Here is a 23641-nt window from a genome sequence, read left to right as displayed (position 1 = left end):
AGGAACAATGGGTTAACTGCCTGTTCAGGGGCAGAACGACAGATTTGTACCTTTGTCAGCTCAGAGATTTGATCCAGCAACCATTTCAGTTCCTGGCCCAACGCTCTAACCACTTGCCTACCTGCCGCCCCTCCACTCTAACCACTAGGCTACCTGCCGCCCCTCCACTCTAACCACTAGGCTACCTGCCGCCAGCTTTTTAGTGTGTCTTGATTTCATTGACTCTCTGTTATAAGAAGCGTTACAGTCTGTCTGTCAGTCTTCCAAGCTTTTGATGCAGCTGCACTAGTTCAGTCGAGAGAAATACACAGACGAACACACGTTAAAAAAAACATTCAGACAATGATCTCTTCTCCTTCTAGATCAGCGTTCCTCTCAACACCAGCACAGCCTCCGTCCTGCAGTTTGCTCTCGGTGAGTACTATTTACAGCTTACTTAGCACTCCTTGTCTTGGGCAAATATGGGTCATGTTGTACCACACATCATGCTGGCTAGAGTTACGTACTGATGGTTTAAAGGAGACCCTGAAACAACAAAGAGCTCTTACTTAGCATGTTGTCATATTTACATCTAGACATTCTCGTTAATACCACACAGTGTGTATAGCCCAATAGTCATCCTCTCTCCCTCTCCTCCACTCCCTCCCTCTCCTCCACTCAATTCAATTCAAGGGGCTTTATTGGCATGGGAAACATATATTATCATTGACAAAGCAAGTGGAATAGATAATATACAAAAGTGAAATAAACAACAAATGAACAGTAAACATTACACATACAGAAGTTTCAAAAGAATAAAGACATTACACATGTCATATTATGTATATATACAGTGTTGTAACGATGTACAAATAGTTAAAGTACAGAAGGGAAAATAAATAAACATAAAATGTGTTGTATTGACAGTGGTGTTTGTTCTTCACTGGTTTCCCTTTTCTTGTGGCAACAAGTCACACATCTTGCTGATGTGATGGCACACTGTGGAATTTCACCCAGTAGATATGGGAGTTTATCAAAATTGGGTTTGTTTTCAAATTCTTTGTCGATCTGTGGAATCTGAGGGAAATATGTGTCTCTAATATGGTCATACATTGGGCAGGAGGTTAGGAAGTGCAGCTCAGTTTCCACCTCATTTTGTAGACAGTGTGCACATAGCCTGTCTTCTCTTGAGAGCCAGATCTGCCTACGGCGGCCTTTCTCAATAGCAAGGCTTTGCTCCCTGAGACTGTGTTCGGCCACTGTGTACTCTCTGTTAGGTCCAAATAGCATTCTAGTTTGCTATGTTTTTTTGTTAATTCTTTCCAGAACCTGCTTGCTTAGGCAACTCTTCTCCACGTTCATCTCTCTGTTGGTGATGGTTTTGTTATGGAAGGTTTGGGAATCACTTCCTTTTAGGTGGTTGTAGAATGTAAAGGCTATTTTCTGGATTTTGATAATTAGCGGGTATCGGCCTAATTCTGCTCTGCATGCGTTATTTGGTGTTCTACGTTGTACACGAGGATATTTTTGCAGAATTCTGTATATCAGAGTCTCAATTTGGTGTTTGTCTCATTTTGTGAATTCTTGGTTGGTGAGCGGACCCCAGACCTCACAATCATGAAGGGCAATGAGTTCTATAACTGATTCTAACTGAAATTAGACTTTTGATGGCAAAGAAGGCCCTTCTTGCCTTGTCTCAGACCGTTCACAGATTTGTGGAAGTTACCTGTGGCGCTGATGTTTAGGCCAAGGTATGTATAGTTTTTTGTGTGCTCAAGGGCAACGGTGTCTAGATGGAATTTGTATTTGTGGTCCTAGACATTTGACTTAAGATTCTGGACCTGCAGACTTTTTGGAACACTGCATCCTTGTCTCACCCCACAGCGGGAAGAAATTTTGGTCTTACTGAGATTTCCCCGACACCACTTTCCACTGTCAGGGCCCAGGACTGTTTGTCAACTAGGGTGTGCAGGGTGAATACGTGGTCTGTCCTACGATAATATGGTTTAAAGACAATTTGACATTTGCTCAGCACGTTGTTTTCACTGAGGAAATGTACGAGTCTGCTGTTAAAGAAAAAGCAGAGGATTTTCCCTAGGTTGCTGTTGACGCATATCCCCCGGAAGTTATTGGGGTCAAATTTGTCTCCACTTTTGTGGATTGGGGTGATCAGTCCTTGGTGCCAAATATTGGGGAAGATGCCAGAGCTAAGGATGATGTTAAAAATATTTTTGTATAGCCAATTGGAATTTGTTGTCTGTATATTTGATCATTTCATTGAGGAAACCATACTCCCTCTTTCTCCCTCTCTCCCTCTCCTCCACCCCCTCCCTGCCTCCCTCTCTCTCTCCCTCTTTCCCTCTCCTCCACCCCCTCCCTGCCTCCCTCTCTCTCTCTCCTCCACCCCCTCCCTGCCTCCCTCCCTGCCTCCCTCTCTCCCTCTCCTCCACTCCCTCCCTGCCTCCCTTCTCTCTCCCTCCCTATCTCTCTCCCTCCCTCTCTCTCTCCTCCACCCCCTCCCTGCCTCCCTCCCTGCCTCCCTCTCTCCCTCTCATCCACTCACTCCATGCCTCCTGCCTCCCTCCCTCTCTCTCTCCCTCCCTTTCTCTCTCTCCTCCACCCCCTCCCTGCCTCCCTCTCTCTCTCCCTCTCTCCCTCTCCACCCCCTCCCTGGACTCCTCCCTGCCTCCCTCTCCTCCACTCCCTCCCTGCCTCCCCTCTCTCCCTCCCTCCCTTCTCTCTCCCTCCCTATCTCTCTCCCTCCCCTCTCTCTCTCCACCCCCTCCCTGCCTCCTCCCTGCCTCCCCCTCCTCATGGACTCCATGCCTCCCTGCCTCCCCTCTCCCTCCCTCCTCTCTGCCTCCCCTCTCTCCTCCACCCCCTCCCTGCCTCCCTCTCTCCTCCCTCTCTCTCTCCACCCCCTCCCTGGACTCCCTCCCTGCCTCCCTCTCCTCTCCCTCCCTGCCTCCCCTCCCTCCCTCCCTTCCTTCTCTCTCCCTCCCTATCTCTCTCCCTCCCTCCTCTCTCCTCCACCCCCTCCTGCCTCCCTCCCTGCCTCCCTCTCTCCCTCTCATCCACTCCCTCCATGCCTCCCTGCCTCCCTCTCTCCCTCCCTCTCTCTCTCCCTCCCTTTCTCTCTCTCCTCCACCCCCTCCCTGCCTCCTCTCTCTCTCCCTCTCTCCCTCTCCTCCACCCCCTCCCTGGACTCCCTCCTGCCTCCCTCTCCTCCACTCCCTCCCTGCCTCCTCTCTCCCTCCCTATCTCTCTCCCTCCCTCTCTCCTCCACCCCCTCCCTGGACTCCCTCCTGCCTCCCTCTCTCCCTCTCCTCTCCCTCCCTGCCTCCTTCCCTCTCTCCCTCCCTATCTCCCTCCCTCTTCCTCCACCCCTCCCTGCCTCCCTCTCTCCCTCTCATCCCTCCCTCCATGCCTTCCTGCCTCCCTCTCTCCCTCCCTCTCTCCTCCCTCCCTTTCTCTCTCTCCTCCACCCCCTCCCTGCCTCCCTCTCTCTCTCCCTCTCTCCCTCTCCTCCACCCCCTCCCTGGACTCCTCCCTGCCTCCCTCTCATCCACTCCCTCCCTGCCTCCCTCTCTCCCTCCCTATCTCTCTCTCTCCCTCTCTCCTCCAATCCCTCCCTGCCTCCCTCTCTCTCTCCCTCTTTCCTCCACTCTCTCCCTGCCTCCTTCTCTCCTCCCTCCCTCCATGCCTCCCCTCTCTCCCTCCCTCCCTCCTCTCCCTCCCTCCCTCTCTCTCTCTCTCTCTCTCCTCCTCCCCCTCCCTGTCTCTCTCCCTCCCTCCCTGCCTCCCTCTCCTCTCCCTCCCTGCCTCCCCCTCTCTCTCCTATCTCCTCCCTCCCTCCCTCCCTGCCTCCCTCTCTCTCTCCCTCTCCTCCACCCCCTCCCTGCTTCCCTCTCTCCCTCTCCTCCACTCCCTCCCTGCCTACCTCTCTCTCTCCTATCATGGCAATGAATGATTTAGTAGGACCTGGAAAGCCACCCAACAGCCCGTGGCAGATGGTTTTTAGACACATTGTATTTTATTTTTCATGTCCATCACACATCTGTGATGCAGAACAGGCTGCAGTGTACTCCCTCCCTCCCTTTCTCTCTCTCTTTCTTTCTTCCTTTCTTTCGTCCCTCCCTCCCTCCCTCCCTCCCTCCCTCCTCCGTCCTCCGTCCGTCCGTCCGTCCGTCCGTCCCTCTCTCTCTCTCTCATTCTCTTTTATGTATTTATCTCCCTCTCAATCATCTCAAACACACAGAGAAATAAACCAGTGTGTCTGTATGGCCCTGTTTGTACTCATAAATATGAAAGGAACACACAGTGCTGTGTATGCAGGAGGTTAGGCCCTGTGGAGAATGGGAGAGGTGGGGGGTTAGCCCGCTCTCTCCATTAGTGACCTCTGACCTCTAACATCTTACCCCCTCTATCCTCTCTCCCCAATGAGCTAAGAGGGGTGCACTCTAGCACCTCTATCCCTCCACCCCTCCCTTCTCCACTCTCCCTTTAAAGTAGGGCCTTCACAGCATGCATCAGCAGTCCCGCTCTCTCCTCTCCTCCTCCCCTATTCTCCTCTCGTCTCCTCTCTTCTCCTCTCCTCTCCCCTCTCCTCCTCTCTTCTCCCCTTTTCTCCCCTCTTCTCCTCTCCTCCTCCCCTATTCTCGTCTCTTCTCCTCTCTTCTCCTCTCCTCCTCTCTTCTCCCCTTTTCTCCCCTCTTCTCCTCTCCTCTTCTCTTCTCCTCTCGTCTCCTCTCTTCTCCTCTCCCCTCCTCTCCCCTTTTCTCCTCTCTTCTCCTCTCCCCTCTTCTCCTCCTCTCCTCTTCTCTTCTCCTCTTCTCCTCTCTTCTCCTCTCCCCTCTTCTCTTCTCCTCTTCTCTCTTCTCCTCTCTTCTCCTCCCTCTTCTCCCTCCCCTCTTCTCTTCTCCTCTTCTCCTCTTGTTTCTCTCCCTCTCCTCTCTTGTCCCCTCTTCTCCTCTCCTCCTCCCCTATTCTCTTCTCTTCTCCTCTTCTCCTCTCTTCTTCTCTCCTCTCTTGTCCCCTCTCCTCTTCTCCTCTCCTCTCCTCTTCTCCTCTTGTTTCCTCTCCCCTCTCCTCCTTTTCTCTCCCCACTTCTCCTCTCTCTATCCGCATGTTTGCCTGGACAGCCGACTGCTAAGCAGATCATTTAAACCATGACACTCTTTAGACGATAATTTCTACATGGCTGGGAGGGAGGGAGGGAGGTGAGGGAGGTGAGGGAGAGAGAGAGGGAGAGAGGGAGGGTTTCAACAATGCTGGGCCTGGTCATGGGGGAGAAAGGAAGGATGAGTCTGGGGAAATTGAATTGATGCAGAAACAGCCAACGTGTTATTTTGCATTCTGCCTGATCGCAACCCCTCTCTAATGCTCACGATGGTGTTAATACACAGAGTCCACTCATGAAGTATCACTGTGCTAACTATCCTCCCCTCCCTCCCTCCCTCCCTCCCTCCCTCCCTCCCTCCCTCTCTCTCTCTCTCTCTCTCTCTCTCTCTCTCTCTCTGTTAATGTGTGTGTGTGTGTGTCTCTCTCTAGGTTCAGGCTCCTGTCGGTTCAGTTACTCCGACCCCAGCATCATCGTGTCGTTCAGTCTAAACAAGAATAACGGCTCAGATGACTGGATCACCCTGGAGAAGATCCGGTCTCTCTCTCTCTTCCATCATCCCTTTCTCTCTCCCTCCCTCCATCCATACCTATTGAACATTGACATCTGTCTCCCCTTCCTCTCTCTCTCTCTCTCGCTCTCTCTTGTTTTCTCTCTCTCTCTCGTTTTCTCTCTCTGTCTCTTCTTCCCTCTCTCTCTCTTTCTCTTGCTTTCTCTCTCTCTTCTTCCCTCTCTCTCTTTCTCTTGTTTTCTCTCTCTCTCTCTTGTTTTCTCTCTCTCTTGATCTCTTCTTCCCTCTCTCTCACTCTCTCCTTTTCTCTCTACATGCTGTCCTCCTCACACAGACATCCATCTCTCTCTCTCCACCTTCCCCTCCCCTCCACCCTTCCCCCTCCCCTCCTCCCCTCCTCCCCTAACTCCCAAGTTGAGACTTAATGTCCTCCTCCTCCCCTCTCCATTCTTAACTCCCAAGTTGAGACATAACTTGATGATAATGTCTGGTCATTAACTCCCAAGTTGAGACATAACTTGATGATAATGTCTGGTCATTAACTCCCAAGTTGAGACATAACTTGATGATAATGTCTGGTCATTAACTCCCAAGTTGAGACATAACTTGATGATAATGTCTGGTCATTAACTCCCAAGTTGAGACATAACTTGATGATAATGTCTGGTCATTAACTACCAAGTTGAGACATAACTTGATGATAATGTCTGGTCATTAACTACCAAGTTGAGACATAACTTGATGATAATGTCTTGTCATTAACTCCCAGCTCCGTGTTTATTTCATGTTCTGTTTTAGTATAAAAACACAAAGAAACAACTCCCCAGCAACCAACACACACTTACTCTATCCTTCCCCCCACCCCACAGAGCTCCTACTAACAGCAGTACGGTAGTCCATCTCCTACCTCTGCCGGTGCGCTCCAAGAGGGATGGGGTGCGTGTACGGTGGTCCCAGGAGGCCCCCCGGGGGCCCGAGGGCTATGAGTCGTGCTGGGGCCTGGATAACATACTGCTGGTCAATGCTGCTCACAGACCCCCACTGATGGAGGATAACCTGGACCCCCCCGACACAGCCAACTGGCTCTTCTTCCCTGGAGCCACCGTTAAGGTACCATATTCTTCTTCTTCCTCTTCTTCCTCTTCCTCTTCTTCAGGGTTTAATGGCAGTTTGCAAACCAGGTTTTTAGGTGAGTTACTGCCAAGGTAATCACATTACCCTCATCAAGCTTACTGCATTGTCGGAACTAGAAGCACAAGCATTTCACTACGCTCACATTAATATCTGCTAACCATGTGTATGTGACAAATAAATTTGATTTGATTTGATTTTGATTTAACAAGGGTCAGGAGTTTTTACCACAGAGAAAAACGTATGTTTTGTGACCTTGTTATATTCTATACTGTAATCATCTGTACAGTAACAGGGTTTAACCCTGTTATATTGTATCCTGTTTTAGTTCAATGTATCCGACACATGACTTCGTTCTTTCCCAGCATGCCTGTCAATCAGAGGGCAACGCCCTGTATTTCCATGGCAACAACGAGGAGGGTGTGGGCCACTCCTTCGCCTCCACCCGAGACATTGACCTCCACAGAGAGGAGGGGCGGAGCTACTGGGAGGAGGACTTTGAAAGCACGCCCACCAAGTAAGTCATAATGACTTCGCCATCATTAATTACCTGTTACTTTTATTTCTGATTCTCATCCGTATTGTTTTTAAACTGCATTGTTGGTTAGGGGCTCGTAAGTCAGCATTTCACTGTGAGGTCTACTACACCTGTTGTATTCAGCATTTCACTGTGAGGTCTACTACACCTGTTGTATTCAGCATTTCACTGTAAGGTCTACACCTGTTGTATTCAGCATTTCACTGTAAGGTCTCTACACTATTTCACCTGTTGTATTCAGCATTTCACTGTGAGGTCTACTACACCTGTTGTATTCAGCATTTCACTGTAAGGTCTACTACACCTGTTGTATTCAGCATTTCACTGTAAGGTCTACTACACCTATTGTATTCAGCATTTCACTGTAAGGTCTACTACACCTGTTGTATTCAGCATTTCACTGTGAGGTCTACTACACCTGTTGTATTCAGCATTTCACTGTAAGGTCTACACCTGTAGTATTCAGCATTTCACTGTAAGGTCTACTACCCCTGTTGTATTCAGCATTTCACTGTAAGGTCTACACCTGTAGTATTCGGCATTTCACTGTAAGGTCTACAGCTGTTGTATTCGGCACATGTGACAAATAACATTTGATTTGAAATGATTTGATCATCATCATCCTCCCCAACGTCCTTTCTCTCTCTTGCTATATCCCTAGTTATATCCCTAGCAGTATCCATAGCTATATCCTTAGCTATGTCCCTAGCTATGTCCCTAGCTGTATCCTTAGATATATCCTTAGATATATCCCTAGCTATATCCTTAGATATATCCTTAACTATATCCTTAACTATATCCTTAGCTGTGTCCCTAGCTGTGTCCCTAGCTATGTCCCTAGCTGTGTCCCTAGCTGTATCCCTAGCTGTATCCCTAGCTATGTCCCTAGCTATGTCCCTAGCTGTATCCCTAGCTGTATCCCTAGCTATATCCCTAGCTATGTCCCTAGCTGTATCCCTAGCTGTATCCCTAGCTATATCCCTAGCTATGTCCCTAGCTGTATACCTAGCTGTCTCCCTAGCTATGTCCCTAGCTATGTCCCTAGCTGTATCCCTAGCTATGTCCCTAGCTATGTCCCTAGCTGTATCCCTAGCTGTATCCCTAGCTGTATCCCTAGCTATGTCCCTAGCTATGTCCCTATCTGTATCCCTAGCTGTATCCCTAGCTATGTCCCTAGCTATATCCCTAGCTGTATCCCTAGCTGTATCCCTAGCTGTATCCCTAGCTATGTCCCTAGCTATATCCCTAGCTGTATCCCTAGCTGTATCCCTAGCTATGTCCCTAGCTATATCCCTAGCTGTATCCCTAGCTGTATCCCTAGCTATATCCCTAGCTGTATCCCTAGCTGTATCCCTAGTTATGTCCCTAGCTATGTCCCTAGCTATGTCCCTAGCTATGTCCCTAGCTGTATCCTGATCCAAGATGGCGCAGCAGTGAAGACGTGTTTTGTTCGTGTCACGTGTATTTTTGTATTTTTCGTATTTATATTTCAACTTTATTTTCAATCTCCTTTCGATTTTTAATTCGATTATACCTTCTGGTAACCTGCCTCACCCAATGTGATACGGTATCGCTATAATTTTTTTTTAAATTAACTTTAGAACACATTCTAGAACCTCCAGAAGCTAACCAGCTAATTAGCTACAAGCTATTCATTAGTCATTGTTAGCCACTGCTAGCGGCTTTTACCTTCTGCACAGATACCAACCCTGTTTTTTATCCTGGATAATACTCGTCAGTCTACCAGTATCGGACTCTCTCTCCACAACAACGCCGGATTCCTGCTGTAATCCCTGGACCACTACTTCTGATCTTCACTCACAGCTTGCAGCTTGCTAGCTCACAGCTAGTTTGCACCCTCCGTGGCATCCAGTATCGAAGCTATCCCTGAGGCCCACCTCCCGGCCTACTCAGCTGTTCACCCGAACCCCACTCATACACGGCTAGAGCCCAATACTCCACCGGTTCACCGCTGCTACCGATTGGCTATAGTGGCTAACGCCACTGCCACGAAGCTAGCACCAGTTAGCCGTGAGCCAGGCGCATCTCCCGGCTAGCAAACTAAATTCTACAATACCTCTTTCGCCATCTGGCTTGGATTCTCTGTCGCCACGGCCCCCCGCCGCACCACCACGACTGGTCTGCTGACGAATACTCCATCCTCTGTGCCTTCAACCGGCCTCCGTCGGAGCAGACGCTCCTACTAGCCCCTTGCTACTAACTTTAAACGCCGTGTCACCCGAGTGCTAGCGTAGTGGCGGCTCCCCTGTTCCATCTACTGCTTCCCTCTGGACACTATGATCACTTGGCTACATAGCTGATGCCTGCTGGACACTATGATCACTTGGCTACATAGCTGATGCCCCCTGGACACTGATCACTTGGCTACATAGCTGATGCCTGCTGGACTGTCCATTAATCACGGTACTCCATTCTGTTTGTTTATGTTTTATCTGTCGGCCCCAGCCGTGAACTCAGGCTCTGTGTGTAGTTAATCCAACCCTCTCTGCCAAGTCATCGCCATTTTACCTGCTGTTGTTGTGTTAGCTGATTAGCTGTTGTTGTCTCACCTGTTGTTTTAGCTAGCTCTCCCAATCAACACCTGCGATTACTTTATGCCTCGTTGTATGTCTCTCTCAAATGTCAATATGCCTTGTATACTGTTGTTCAGGTTAGTTATTGTTTTAGTTTACAATGGACCCCCTAGTTCCACTCTTCATACCTCTGATACCTCCTTTGCCCCACCTCCCACACATGCGGTGACCTCACCCATTACAACCAGCATGTCCAGAGATACAACCTCTCTTATCATCACCCAGTGCCTGGGCTTACCTCCGCTGTACCCGCACCCCACCATACCCCTGTCTGCGCATTATGCCCTAAATATATTCTACCATGCCCAGAAATCTGCTCCTTTTATTCTTTGTCCCCAACGCTCCAGGCGACCAGTTTTGATAGCCTTTAGCCGCACCCTCATACTACTCCTCCTCTGTTCTGCGGGTGATGTGGAGGTAAACCCAGGCCCTGCATGTCCCCAGGCACCCTCATTTGTTGACTTCTGTGATCGAAAAAGCCTTGGTTTCATGCATGTCAACATCAGAAGCCTCCTCCCTAAGTTTGTTTTACTCACTGCTCTAGCACACTCTGCTAACCCTGATGTCCTTGCTGTGTCTGAATCCTGGCTCAGGAAGGCCACCAAAAATTCAGAGATTTCCATACCCAACTATAACATCTTCCGTCAAGATAGAACTGCCAAAGGGGGAGGAGTTGCAGTCTACTGCAGAGATAGCCTGCAAAGTAATGTTATACTTTCCAGGTCCATACCCAAACAGTTTGAACTACTCATTTTAAAAATTGCTCTCTCCAGAAATAAGTCTCTCACTGTTGCCGCCTGCTACCGACCCCCCTCAGCTCCCAGCTGTGCCCAGGACACCATTTGTGAATTGATCGCCCCCCCCATCTAGCTTCAGAGTTCTGTTAGGTGACCTAAACTGGGATATTCTTAACACCCCGGCAGTCCTACAATCTAAGCTAGATGCCCTCAATCTCACACAAATCATCAAGGAACCCACCAGGTACAACCCTAAATCTGTAAACAATGGCACCCTCATAGACGTTATCCTGACCAACTGGCCCTCCAAATACACCTCCGCTATCTTCAATCAGGATCTCAGCGATCACTGCCTCATTGCCTGCATCCGCTACGGGCCCGCGGTCAAACGACCACCCCTCATCACTGTCAAACGCTCCCTAAAACACTTCTGCGAACAGGCCTTTCTAATCGACCTGGCCCAGGTATCCTGGAAGGATATTGACCTCATCCCGTCAGTTGAGGATGCCTGGTCATTCTTTAAAAGTCACTTCCTCACCATCTTAGATAAGCATGCTCCGTTCAAAAAATGCAGAACTAAGAACAGATATAGCCCTTGGTTCACTCCAGACCTGACTGCCCTCGACCAGCATAAAAACATCCTGTGGCGGACTGCAATAGCATCGAATAGTCCCCGCGATATGCAACTGTTCAGGGAAGTCAGGAACCAATACACGCAGTCAGTCAGGAAAGCAAAGGCCAGCTTTTTCAAGCAGAAATTTGCATCCTGTAGCTCTAACTCCAAAAAGTTATGGGACACTGTAAAGTCCATGGAGAACAATAGCACCTCCTCCCAGCTGCCCACTGCACTGAGGCTAGGTAATACGGTCACCACTGATAAATTCATGATAATTCATGATAACTTCAACAAGCATTTCTCAACAGCTGGTCATGCCTTCCTCTTGGCTCAGCAAACTGGATGCAGTTTATCACAGTGCCATCCGTTTTGTCACTAAAGCACCTTATACCACCCACCACTGCGACCTGTTTGCTCTAGTCGGCTGGTCCTCGCTACATATTCGTCGCCAGACCCACTAGCTCCAGGTCATCTACAAGTCCATGCTAGGTAAAGCTCCGCCTTATCTCAGTTCACTGGTCACGAAGGCAACACCCACCCGTAGCACGCGCACCAGCAGGTGTATCTCACTGACCATCCCTAAAGCCAACAACTCTTTGGCCGCCTTTCCTTCCAGTTCTCTGCTGCCTGTGACTGGAACGAATTGCAAAAATCGCTGAAGTTGGAGACTTTTATCGCCCTCACCAACTTTAAACATCTGCTATCTGAGCAGCTAATAGCCCACCCAATTTACCTACCTCATCCCGTTTTTATTTATTTACTTTTCTGCTCTTTTGCACAACAGTATCTCTACCTGCACATAACCATTTGATAATTTATCACTCCAGTGTTAATCTGCTAAATTGTAATTATTCGCCTACCTCCTCATGCCTTTTGCACACAATGTATATAGACTCTCTTTTTTCTTTTTTCTACTGTGTTACTGACTTGTTTATTGTTTACTCCATGTGTAACTCTGTGTTGTCTGTTCACACTGCTATGCTTTATCTTGGCCAGGTCGCAGTTGCAAATGAGAACTTGTTCTCAACTAGCCTACCTGGTTAAATAAAGGTGAAATAAAATAAATAAAAAAATCCTTAGCTGTATCCCTAGCTATATCCCATGCTACAGTGCCTTGCAAAAGTATTAATCCCCCTTGGCGTTTGTCCGATTTTGTTGCATTACAACCTGTAAGTTAAATGGATTTTTATTTGGATTTCATGTAATGGACATACACAAAATAGTCCAAATTGGTAAAGTGAAATGAAAAAAATTACATTTTTCAAAAAATTCAAAATATAAAAGTGGTGCGTGCATACTGTATGTATTCACCCCCTTTTCTATAAAGCCCCTAAATAAGATCTGGTGCCACCAATTACCTTCAGAGGTCTCATAATTAGTTAAATAAAGTCCACCCGTGTGCCATCTAAGTGTCACATGATCTCAGTATATATACACCTGTTCTGAAAGGTCCCAGAGTCTGCAACACCACTAAGCAAGGGGCACCACCAAGCAAGTGGCACCATGAAGACCAAGGAGCTCTCCAAACAGGTCAGGGACAAAGTTGTGGAGAAGTACAGATCAGGGTTGGATTATAAAAAATATATAGAAAACTTTGAACATCCAACGGAAGAACACTAAATCCATTGTAAAAAAAATGAAAGAATATGGCACCACAACAAACCTGCCAAGAGAGGGCCCCCCAAAAACTCACAGACCAGGAAAGGAGGGCATTAATCAGAGAGGCAAAAAAAGAGACCAAAGATAACCCTGAAGGAGCTGCAAAGCTCCACAGTGGGGATTGGAGAATCTGTCCATAGGACCACTTTAAGCCGTACACTCCACAGAGCTGAGCATTACGGAAGAGTGGCCAGAAAAAAGCCATTGCTTAAACAAAACAATAAGCAAACACATTTGGTGTTCACCAAAATGCATGTGGAAGACTCCCCAAACATATGGAAGAAGGTACTCTGGTCAGATGAGACTAAAATTGGGCTTTTTGGTCATCAAGGAAAACGCTACATCTGGCGCAACCCCAACACCTCTCATCACCCCGAGAACACCATCCCCACAGTGAAGCATGGTGGTGGCAGCATCATGCTGTGTGGGTGTTTTTCATCTGCAGGGAGTGGGAAACTGGTCAGAATTGAATGAATGATGGATGGCGCTAAATACAGGGAAATTCTTTAGGGAAACCTGTTTCAGTCTTCCAGAGATTTGAGACTGGGACGGAGGTTCACATTCCAGCAGGACAATGACCCTAAGCATACTGCTAAAGCAACACTCGAGTGGTTTAAGGGGAAACATTTAAATGTCTTGGAATGGCCTAGTCAAAGCCCAGACCTCAATCCAATTGAGAATCTGTGTTATGACTTAAAGATTGCTGTACACCAGCGGAACCCATCCAACTTGAAGGAGCTGGAGCAGTTTAGCCTTGAAGAATGGGCAAAAATCCGAGTGGCTAGATGAGAGAGAGAGATGGAAAGAAGCATGGAGAGAAGCATGGAGAGAGAGAGAAACAGAGAGAGAAAGAGAGAAAGAAATAGAGATAAGAGAGAGAGAGAAGCACAGAGAGAGAGCGAGATGAAGATAATTAGAGGCAGGGTTTGGAGAGTTATGGAGGATCGAAATGAGTACGTGATTAAGGAAGCCCCATGCTCTCTGTGTATGTCAGTATGTTAACGAGAGGAGAACCCCAGTTCTCAGTTATGTTCTTAACATGGGCAGTAATTGCATGCTATGACATCTCACACCTATTAGGTAGTGTATGAGGACATGTTTTGTAGGCTAAGCAGGGAGAACCCCTCGCTCTCTATGTCACCACCTGTAGAGGCGCCTCATCCCAACAACCCTGTCGATGTGACAGGGATACTAAGGATAATACCTGACAGAGGAGAGGAGAGGAGAGGAGAGGAGAGGAGAGGAGAGGAGAGGAGAGGAGAGGAGAGGAGAGGAGGAGAGGAGAGGAGAGGAGAGGAGAGGAGAGGAGAGGAGAGGAGGAGGGAGGAGAGGAGAGGAGAGGAGAGGAGAGGAGATACCCAGGGTGATTGTTAACTATTTTCAACGGGTGCCTCTTTCAGAGTCCATTGGTTATAATGTAGTGCACTTTTTCAGTGTCTGTAGTGAGGCGTTGTTCTGTCTGTGTAAAGTTTACTGCAGTACTAATATAACCCTTCTCTCTCTCTATCTTTCTATTTGTGTGTGTGTGTGCATGCGTGCCTATGTTTGTGTGTGTGTGTGCATGCGGGCCTATGTTTGTGTGTGTGTGCGTGTGCCTATGTGTGTGTGTGTGTGTGTGTGTGTGTGTGTGCGTGCCTGTGTGTTTAGCTGGGACATCGAGGGAGCAGTGTATGGGACCCAGTGTGGAGAGATAGAGTCGGGCCTGGCCCTGGTGTTTGAGAGGGGTGGAGAGAGGAAGATGTGTACTCCTTACCTGGACACCACCTCCTTTGGAAACATCCGCTTCCACTTCACCATGGGTAAGAACCACCAACACAGACCTCTACCCACGGGTGCTTCCACTTCACCATGGGTAAGAACCACCAACACAGACCTCTACCCACGGGTGCTTCCACTTCACCATGGGTAAGAACCACCAACACAGACCTCTACCCACGGGTGCTTCCACTTCACCATGGGTAAGAACCACCAACACAGACCTCTACCCACGGGTGCTTCCACTTCACCATGGGTAAGAACCACCAACACAGACCTCTACCCACGGGTGCTTCCACTTCACCATGGGTAAGAACCACCAACACAGACCGTTACCCACGGGTGCTTCCACTTCACCATGGGTAAGGTTGCCGCCAACACAGTTACCCGCGTGTCTAAAAATACCTTCTCCCCTCTCCTTACATTCACTGACGCGCTTCTACCATATTGGACAATAAGTTCAGTCAGTGCAGATGAAGGGGAGGGACAAGGTCTAGGAACAGTGGGGTTAACTGCCTTGTTCAGGGGAAGAATGACAGATCTGTACCTTGTCAGATTCGATCTTGCAACCTTCCGGTTACTAGTCCAACACTCTAACCGCTAGGCTACCCTGCCGCCCCTCCACTCTAACCGCTAGGCTACCCTGCCGCCCCTCCACTCTAACCGCTAGGCTACGCTGCCGCCCCTCCACTCTAACCGCTAGGCTACCCTGCCGCCCCTCCACTCTAACCGCTAGGCTACCCTGCCGCCCCTCCACTCTAACCGCTAGGCTACCTGCCGCCCCTCCACTCTAACCACTAGGCTACCTGCCGCCCCTCCACTCTAACCACTAGGCTACCCTGCCGCCCCTCCACTCTAACCACTAGGCTACCTGCCGCCCCTCCACTCTAACCACTAGGCTACCTGCCGCCCCTCCACTCTAACCACTAGGCTACCTTGCCGCCACAATGGAGAAATAGGCGTATTCTCATACCTATAAAGTTGTTAGTCTTTTTCCAACCAAACATTTTCCCGACTGTCTGCGTGTTTTCCTGCAGGTGGAGGAGAGTGTGACCCAGGAGAGTCCCATGAGAATGATGTCATCTTGTTTGGGAGGTCAGAGGGGAGGAGAGACCACGTGCTGTTAGACACCCTGCCATACTCCTCCTACAAGGTGAGACCAAAACACACACAGAGAGAGACCACGTGCTTTTGGACAATCTGCCATACACACAGACCTGCTCTGTCCTCTACACTATACAGACCTGCTCTGTCCTCTACAGACCTGCTCCATAATGTGATCTAGCTCTAACTGTTCTGTTGATGTTTAGGAGAATATAAAATATGTTTATCCAGCCAACTCTGTTATTCCTCTGTGTTTCCTCTTCTTTCCCCCTCCTCCTCCTCCTCCTCTCCTCCCTCACCCCTCTCCATTCTCCTCTACTTTTATACCCTTTGTCTTCTCCCCCTCTACCTTCCTCCCCCTCTCTCCCTCCCTCTCCTCCTTCCTTCCCCCCCCTCTCTTCTTCCTTCCTCCCCTCCTCTCTTCCTTCCTCTCCCTCCTCTCTTCCTTCCTCTCCCTCTCCTCCCCCTCCATCCTCCCCCTCTCTCTTCCTTCCTCCCCATCCCCCCCGTCTTCTCCTCCCCATCCTCCCCCCCCGTCTTTCTCCCCCCCCGTCTTTCTCCCCCCCGTCTTCTCCTCCCCCCGTCTTCTCCTCCCCCCCCGTCTTCTCCCCCCTCCCTTCTCCTCCCCCTACCTTCCCCCTCCGTCTTCTCCCCCATCCGTCTTCTTCTCCCCATCCCCCCCTCCGTCTTCTCCTCCCCCTCTACCTTCCTCCCCCTCCGTCTTCTCCCCCTCTACCTTCCTCCCCCCCTTCCTCCCCCTCCTCCTTCCCCTTCCTCTCCCTCTCCTCCCCCTCCATCCTCCCCCCTCCTTCCTTCCTCCCCTCCCCCCCCCTCCTCCCCATCCTCCCCCCTCTTCCCCCGTCTTCCCCCCGTCTTCCCCCCCCGTCTCCTCCCCCCTCTACCTCCCCTCCCCCCCCGTCTTCTCCTCTCCCCCCCCCGTCTTCTCCTCCCCATCCCCCCTCCGTCTTCTCCCCCCCCGTCTTCTACCTCCTCCCCCTCCGTCTTCTCCTCCCCATCCTCCTCCCCATCCGTCTTCTTCTCCCCTCCCCCCCCTCCGTCTTCTCTCCCCCTCTCCTCCTCCCCCCCCGTCTTCTCCCCTCTACCTTCCTCCCCTCTACCTTCCTCCCCCTACGTCTTCTTCTCCCCATCCCCCCCTCCGTCTTCTCCCCCCTACCTCCTCCCTCCCTCCGTCTTCTCCCCCCATCCCCCCCCCGTCTTCTCCTCCCCATCCTCCGTCTTCCCCCCCCCGTCTTCTCCTCCCCTCTACCTTCCTTCCTCCCCTCCCCTCTCCCTCCCTCCCCCCCTCTCCTCCTTCCTTCCTCCCCCTCCCCCATCCCCCCCTCCACCCCCTCTCCTCCCTCCTCTCCTCCCTCCCCCTCCCCCTCTCCTCCCCCTCTCCCCCTCCTCCCCTCCCCCTCCCCCTCTCCTCCTTCCTCTCCCTCCCCCTCCCCTCCTCCCCTCCCTCCCCCTTCCTCTCCTCCTTCCTCTCCCCCCCCTCTTCTCCTCCCCCGTCTTCTCTCCTTCCCCCCCCGTCTTCTCCACCCGTCTTCTCCTCCCCATCCTCCCCCCGTCTTCTCCTCCCGTCTTCTCCTCCCCATCCTCCCCCCCATCCGTCTTCTCCTCCCCCCATCCGTCTTCTCCTCCACCCCCCACATCCGTCTTCTCCTCCCCGTCCTCCTCCCTCTCCATCTCCGTCTCCTCCCTCTCCATCTCCGTCTTCTCCTCCTCCCTCTTCTCCTCCCTCTCCGTCTTCTCCTCCCTCTCCGTCTTCTCCTCCCTCTCCGTCTTCTCCTCCCTCTCCTCCCTCTCCGTCTTCTCCTCCCTCTCCGTCTTCTCCTCCCCTCTCCGTCTTCTCCTCCCTCTCCTCCCTCTTCCCCTAGAGTCCATCTGTAGTATCAGTAGCCCTACCTCCAGACCTTCAGACCCCTGTCACCCAGTTCTGTCTGGAGCAACGGGCACACGGTGGTGCCAACCGTCATGTCTGGGCCGTAGACTTCATGCAGCTGCTGCCTGTTCTGCCTGCCACACACACCCACGTGGCCCAGTTCTCCATCAACCTGGGCTGTGGATCCTACCAGCCTGCCAACAGGTACAATGCACCTTCTGCACTGTTGCACTCAGCAGCCAGCACAATGCACCTTCTGCAGCCAGCACAATGCACCTTCTGCACTGTTGCACTCAACAGCCAGCACAATGCACCTTCTGCACTGTTGCACTCAACAGCCAGCACAATGCAAAACAATCAATACATTTATTTGCTAATAGCACACATTTCATATTAATATATTTTTTGCAATACTGACAGTTCTTCCCCTTTTGTTACAATGTGTTGTATGGTGGAATAAAAATGTGTCTTCCTCTTTGTTAGTGTCAATCTGGAGTTTTCCACCAATCACGGTCGTTCCTGGTCCCTGCTCCACACAGAGTGTCTCCCAGACTTGTGTGCTGGACCTCACCTACCACATAGCACCATCTACTCCTCTGATAACTACAGCGGGTAGGGATGTGTGTGTGTTTACGTGTGTGGGTTTACGTGTGTGTGTGTGTGTGTGTGTTTACGTGTGTGGGTTTACGTGTGTGGGTTTACGTGTGTGTGTGTGTGTTTACGTGTGTGTGTGTGTGTTTACGTGTGTGTGTGTGTGTGTTTACGTGTGTGTGTGTGTGTTTACGTGTGTGTGTGTGTTTACGTGTGTGTGGGTTTACGTGTGTGTGTGTGTGTGTGTGTGTGTGTGTGGGTTTACGTGTGTGTGTGTGTTTACGTGTGTGTGGGTTTGTGTGTGTGTGTGTGTGTGTGTGTGGGTTTACGTGTGTGTGTGTGGGTTTACGTGTGTGTGTGGGTTTACGTGTGTGTGTGTGTACGTGTGTGTGTGTGTTTACGTGTGTGTACGTGTGTGTACGTGTGTGTACGTGTGTGTACGTGTGTGTACGTGTGTGTACGTGTGTACGTGTGTGTGTGTGTGTGTTTACGTGTGTGTTTACGTGTGTGTTTACGTGTGTGTTTACGTGTGTGTTTACGTGTGTGTGTGTTTACGTGTGTGTGTGTTTACGTGTGTGTGTGTTCACATGTGTTTAGTGTTTTCCTGGATATGCACTTTTAGAAAGTTGCTAAGTTGAACCATACAGGGTTCATCGGTTTGTCCCGATAGGTTAAACCTTTTTGGTGCTGGGCAGAACCCTTTGCAGAGGGTTCCACCGAGAACCCTCTGAACGGTTCCACTGAGAACCCGGTTCTACCAGCCTTTAAAACGTTATTATTTGATGATGTTACGTACGCCTCTTGGAAGGGGGAACACAACACCCTGCTACACTCAACTCCCTGTGGAGGAAAAGAGGTATGTGACTGTAGGTATAGAGGTATGTGACTGTAGGTGGAGGTATAGAGGTATGTGACTGTAGGTAGAGGTATAGAGGTATGTGACTGTAGGTAGAGGTATAGAGGTATGTGACTGTAGGTAGAGGTATAGAGGTATGTGACTGTAGGTAAAGAGGTATGTGACTGTAGGTAAAGAGGTATGTGACTGTAGGTAAAGAGGTATGTGACTGTAGGTAAAGAGGTATGGGACTGTAGGTAAAGAGGTATGGGACTGTAGGTATAGAGGTATGGGACTGTAGGTAAAGAGGTATGGGACTGGAGGTATAGAGGTATGGGACTGGAGGTATAGAGGTATGGGACTGGAGGTGCGGGTAAGGATTACAGAGGCAGAGAATATTACCGTTTACAGGGAATTTATTTCCTTCACACGGTAATTGTGGGGAAAAGGAGCTGGACGGAACCAAAGCAAAGAAAGTAAAAGTTAAGAGCCCCCTCTCCTACCTACCCACTACTTACCTAACCTTAATGCCACATGGCGGGCTAACCAAATACATAGAGTGCATGCTACGGGTACAGTTTAACTTATGTTTACAGACACCTTAGCCAAATACATTTAATCTTAGTTTGTCACAATTCCTGACATTCAATCACAGTAATAATTCCCTGTTTTAGGTCAGTTAAGATCACCAATTTATTAAGAACGTGAAAATGTCAGAATAATAGTAGAGACAATGATTTATTTAAGCTTTTATTTCTTTCATCACATTCCCACTGGTTCAGAAGTTTATATACACTCAATTAGCAGCATTGCCTTAAAATTGTTTAACTTGGGTCAAACGTTTCGGGTAGCTTTCCACAATAAGTTGGGTGAATTTGGGCCCATTCCTCCTGACAGAGCTGGTGTAACTGAGTCAGGTTTGTAGGCCTCCTTTCTCGCACACACTTTTTCAGTTCTGCCCACACATTTTCTATAGGATTGAGGCCAGGACTTTGTGATGGCCACTCCAATACCTTGACTTTGCTGTCCTTAAGCCATTTTGCCACAACTTTGGAAGTATGCTTGGGGTGATTGTCGTTCATTTGGAAGACCCATTTGCAACCAAACTTTAACTTCCTGACTGAGGTCTCGAGATGTTGTTTCAATACATCCACAATTTTCCTTCTCATGATGCCATCTATTTTGTGAAGTGCACCAGTCCCTCCTGCAGCAAAGCACCCCCACAACATGATGCTGCCACCCCCGTGCTTCACGTTGGGATGGTGTTCTTAGGCTTGCAAGCCTCCCCCTTTTTCCTCAAACATAATGATGGTCATTATGGCCAAATAGTTCAATTTTTGTTTTATCAGACCAGAGGACATTTCTCCAGAAATTACGATCTGAGTCCCCATGTGCGGTTGCGAACTGTAGTCTTTATGGCGGTTTTGGAGCAGTGGCATCTTCCTTACTGAGCGGCCTTTCAGGTTATGTCGATATAGATACTTTTGTACCCGTTTCCTCCAGCATCTTTCCAGGGTTCTTTGTTGTTCTGGGATTGATTTGCACTTTTCACACCGAAGTACGTTCATCTCTAGGCGACAAAGTGCGTCTCCTTCCTGAGCAGTATGATGGCTGCGTGGTCCCATGGTGTTTATACTTGCGTACTATTGTTTGTACAGATGAACGTGGTACCTTCAGGAGTTTGGAAATTGCTCCCAAGGATGAACCAGACTTGTGGAGGTCCACAATTATTTTTCTGAGGTCTTGGCTGATTTCTTTTCATTTTCCCATGACGTCAAGCAAAGAGGCACTGAGTTTGAAGGTAGGCCTTGAAATACATACAGGTACACCTCCAATTGACTCAAATGATGTCAATTAGCCTATCAGAAGCTTCTAAAGCCATGACATCATTTTCTGGAGTTTGATATTAGCCTATCAGAATCTTCTAATGCCATCATTTTCTAGAATTTTCCAAGCTGTTTAAAGGCACAGTCAACTTAGTGTATGTAAACTTCTGACCCACTGGAATTGTGATACAGTGAATTATAAGTCTGTAAACAATTGTTGGAAAAAATTACTTGTGTCATGCAAAGTAGATGTCCTAACCGATTTGCCAAAACTATCATTTGTTAAACAAGACATTTGTGGAGTGGTTGGAAAACGAGTGTACGTAAACTTCAACTGTATATGTATGCCCGCAGGTCTCTTGCCTAAGCACTCTCAAGGTGCCTTCCCCCCCTCCCCCCCTGGGAACAAAAACAGAATAATTACTAACTTAAAGGGAACCATTTCAATAATCACATACACAGTCATTTTGGCAGACACATACCTCAGCAGGAGCGGCTACAAAATCCTTCACAACAAATTAATCAGACCCACAACCAACACAGCACATACAAAGAAGCTCTTTCCTAACAAAGGAACGCTGGCTTTTCAAGCTGCAGAAGGAGTCGGTAATTGCAGACAGCTGTACCCCCTGACGAGAGGGCGGGGTCAGAGCGCCGATTAGTGATGGACCGACCAATCAGCTGCTTTAGGGGAATCCAGGAAGCCATTTTCCTGAAATACACACAAACCCACAACACAAAAGGAACGTATGATAATACATATATCATGTGACCTTTCTTTGAGGACCTAGTTATATACCCTGACACAGTGGTGTTAGGAAACTACTGGTTTAGGGGCCACATTAGGCCTGCAAGTCACGTAATGCTGGTTTGCAACGTGATGTGTAATTCCTATTGGAATCCAGCCAGAGTGAAGATATCCAACAAGTGGAGTTGTTAATCACACGAGACCTGGATTCATGATGATTTTGCAGGGTAGGGGAAGATTGAATATTGAGACAACCTCAATCATCTGAACTGGAACCGCCATCTCAGTAACAGGTGCAATAGATCCAACTGATTGGATTAGTTTAAAAAACCTCTCTGTTATTTGTCTTTGTGTAGTATAAAATGTATTAACCAATAAATGTACATGCAAAACAAAAACATTACAGTAAAACAAACAATTCTGGAAAATCTCCCTTCAATAGAGCATGCTGGGAAATATTATATATGGTTCAATGTAAAAACCCTTCTTGTCTTCCAAAAAATCGCCCAAGAACCTTTTCCTCCAGAAACAATTCTTAGGATGTTAAAAGTTCTAGGTAGAACCCTTTGCCTTCCAAAAAGGGTTCTTCTGATCAAAACTGTTCTAGGTAGAACCCTATCCCTCTGCAAAAGAACTCTGCAAAAGAACCCTTTCAGGAACCCTTTTTGTCTAAGAGTGTACTGTCTGACTGTTGGCATGTCCCTCTGTGTCTCTATCTCCAGCTGGACGAGGATCTCCATCCCCTTACCCAACGCTGCCCTGACTGAGAACACCCAGTTTCGTTGGAGACAGGGTGGCATGGGAGCTGGCAACATGTGGGCCATAGACAATGGTGGGAACCTTATACACACACTGTTGGTCCTGTAATTCTCATAAGATCGTGGGACATTAAGTTTGTTGGTTGAATTCCCCTCAGATATTCACTTACTAAAAATACAAAAGAGAATCAAATTCCTGTCTTTCCAAAAGTATTGTTTTTTTGGGGTCTGAGTATTTAATTGACTAATCTCTCTGTTGTCTGTGTATCTGTCCAGTGTACATCGGTCCATCCTGCCTTCGTTTCTGTTCTGGAAGAGGACACTGCTCCCGTACCGGCTGCAAGTAAGAGCAGATCTTAATGAAAGAATTAACGATGTCATATCTTGAATTTAATTATTCTCATTCTCAATAACGCTCATTCATCAAATGCCTTGCTGCGATCAAATCCTTGTATTTCTACTATTACATTATGATAATAAATGTCCTGGATATATGGGTACCTTTCTCTCTCTCTCTCTCTCTCTCTCTCTGTCTCTCTTTCTCTCTCTCTCTCTCCTCTCTCTCTCTCTCTTGCTCTCTCTTTCTCTGTCTCTCTCTCTCTCATCTCTCTCTCTCTCGCCCTCACTCTCTGTCTCTCTCTATCTCTCTCTGTTTCGCTCTCTCTCTCTCTCTCTGTCTCCCCCCTCTCTCTCTCCCTCTCTCTCTCCCACTCTCGTTCTCTCTCTCCCTCTGTCTCCCCCTCTCCATCTCCTCCCCACTCCCCCTCCTCGCTCTCCCCTCTCCCTCCTCTTCCTCCTCTTCCTCCCCCTGTCCTCCTCCCCCATGCCCTCTCTCCCACTCCCTCCCTTCCTCTCCCCTCTCCCTCCTCTTCCTCCCCTCCTCCCCCTGTCCTCCTCCCCCATGCCCTCTCTCTCCCTTCCTCTCCTCTCCCCTCTCCCTTGTCTTCCTCCCCTCCTCTCTCCCTCCTTGTTTTCCCCCTCCATCCTCCCTCTCTTCCCCTCATCTCTTCCTGCAGGTGTGACCCAGGGTTTAGTGGTCCATCCTGTGAGCTGGCCTCCCAGACCTTCCCTGCCTTCCTGTCAGAGGGCTTCTCCAGTCCCAGACTCTCCTCCTATCACAGGTACACATGCGTTTGATGTTAAGCTGTTGTGTCTGCTCTTTGGGGTTTGGGCATCAGTAGAGCACTCTATGTTTCTTTACTCTCTGTAGTGCCAGCTGATTGGCCCTTCTAAACAGATCTCTTTCTCTCCGCCT

The 23641-nt window shown here is 49.1% G+C and overlaps 1 protein-coding gene across 1 annotated transcript in view; it reads left to right on the top strand.

The window, feature by feature from the left end:
• LOC112219051 (reelin-like) overlaps nucleotides 1-23641 on the top strand; it is a 307323-nt gene that overhangs the window by 200510 nt on the left and 83172 nt on the right. The window contains exons 8-18 of the mRNA XM_042301851.1: nucleotides 363-414; nucleotides 5530-5635; nucleotides 6479-6719; nucleotides 7106-7257; nucleotides 14532-14683; nucleotides 15677-15792; nucleotides 17624-17832; nucleotides 18112-18240; nucleotides 22351-22460; nucleotides 22663-22729; nucleotides 23403-23507. Coding sequence (XP_042157785.1) covers nucleotides 363-414; nucleotides 5530-5635; nucleotides 6479-6719; nucleotides 7106-7257; nucleotides 14532-14683; nucleotides 15677-15792; nucleotides 17624-17832; nucleotides 18112-18240; nucleotides 22351-22460; nucleotides 22663-22729; nucleotides 23403-23507 — 1439 coding nt within the window. The remainder of the gene's footprint in view (nucleotides 1-362; nucleotides 415-5529; nucleotides 5636-6478; nucleotides 6720-7105; nucleotides 7258-14531; nucleotides 14684-15676; nucleotides 15793-17623; nucleotides 17833-18111; nucleotides 18241-22350; nucleotides 22461-22662; nucleotides 22730-23402; nucleotides 23508-23641) is intronic.

Source organism: Oncorhynchus tshawytscha, linkage group LG19 (assembly GCF_018296145.1).
Source record: "Oncorhynchus tshawytscha isolate Ot180627B linkage group LG19, Otsh_v2.0, whole genome shotgun sequence".
In the NCBI taxonomy this organism is placed as follows: Eukaryota; Metazoa; Chordata; class Actinopteri; order Salmoniformes; family Salmonidae; genus Oncorhynchus; species Oncorhynchus tshawytscha.
The sequence above is the reverse complement of the archived record's forward strand: the minus strand, read 5'-3'. Positions and strand labels throughout refer to the sequence as shown.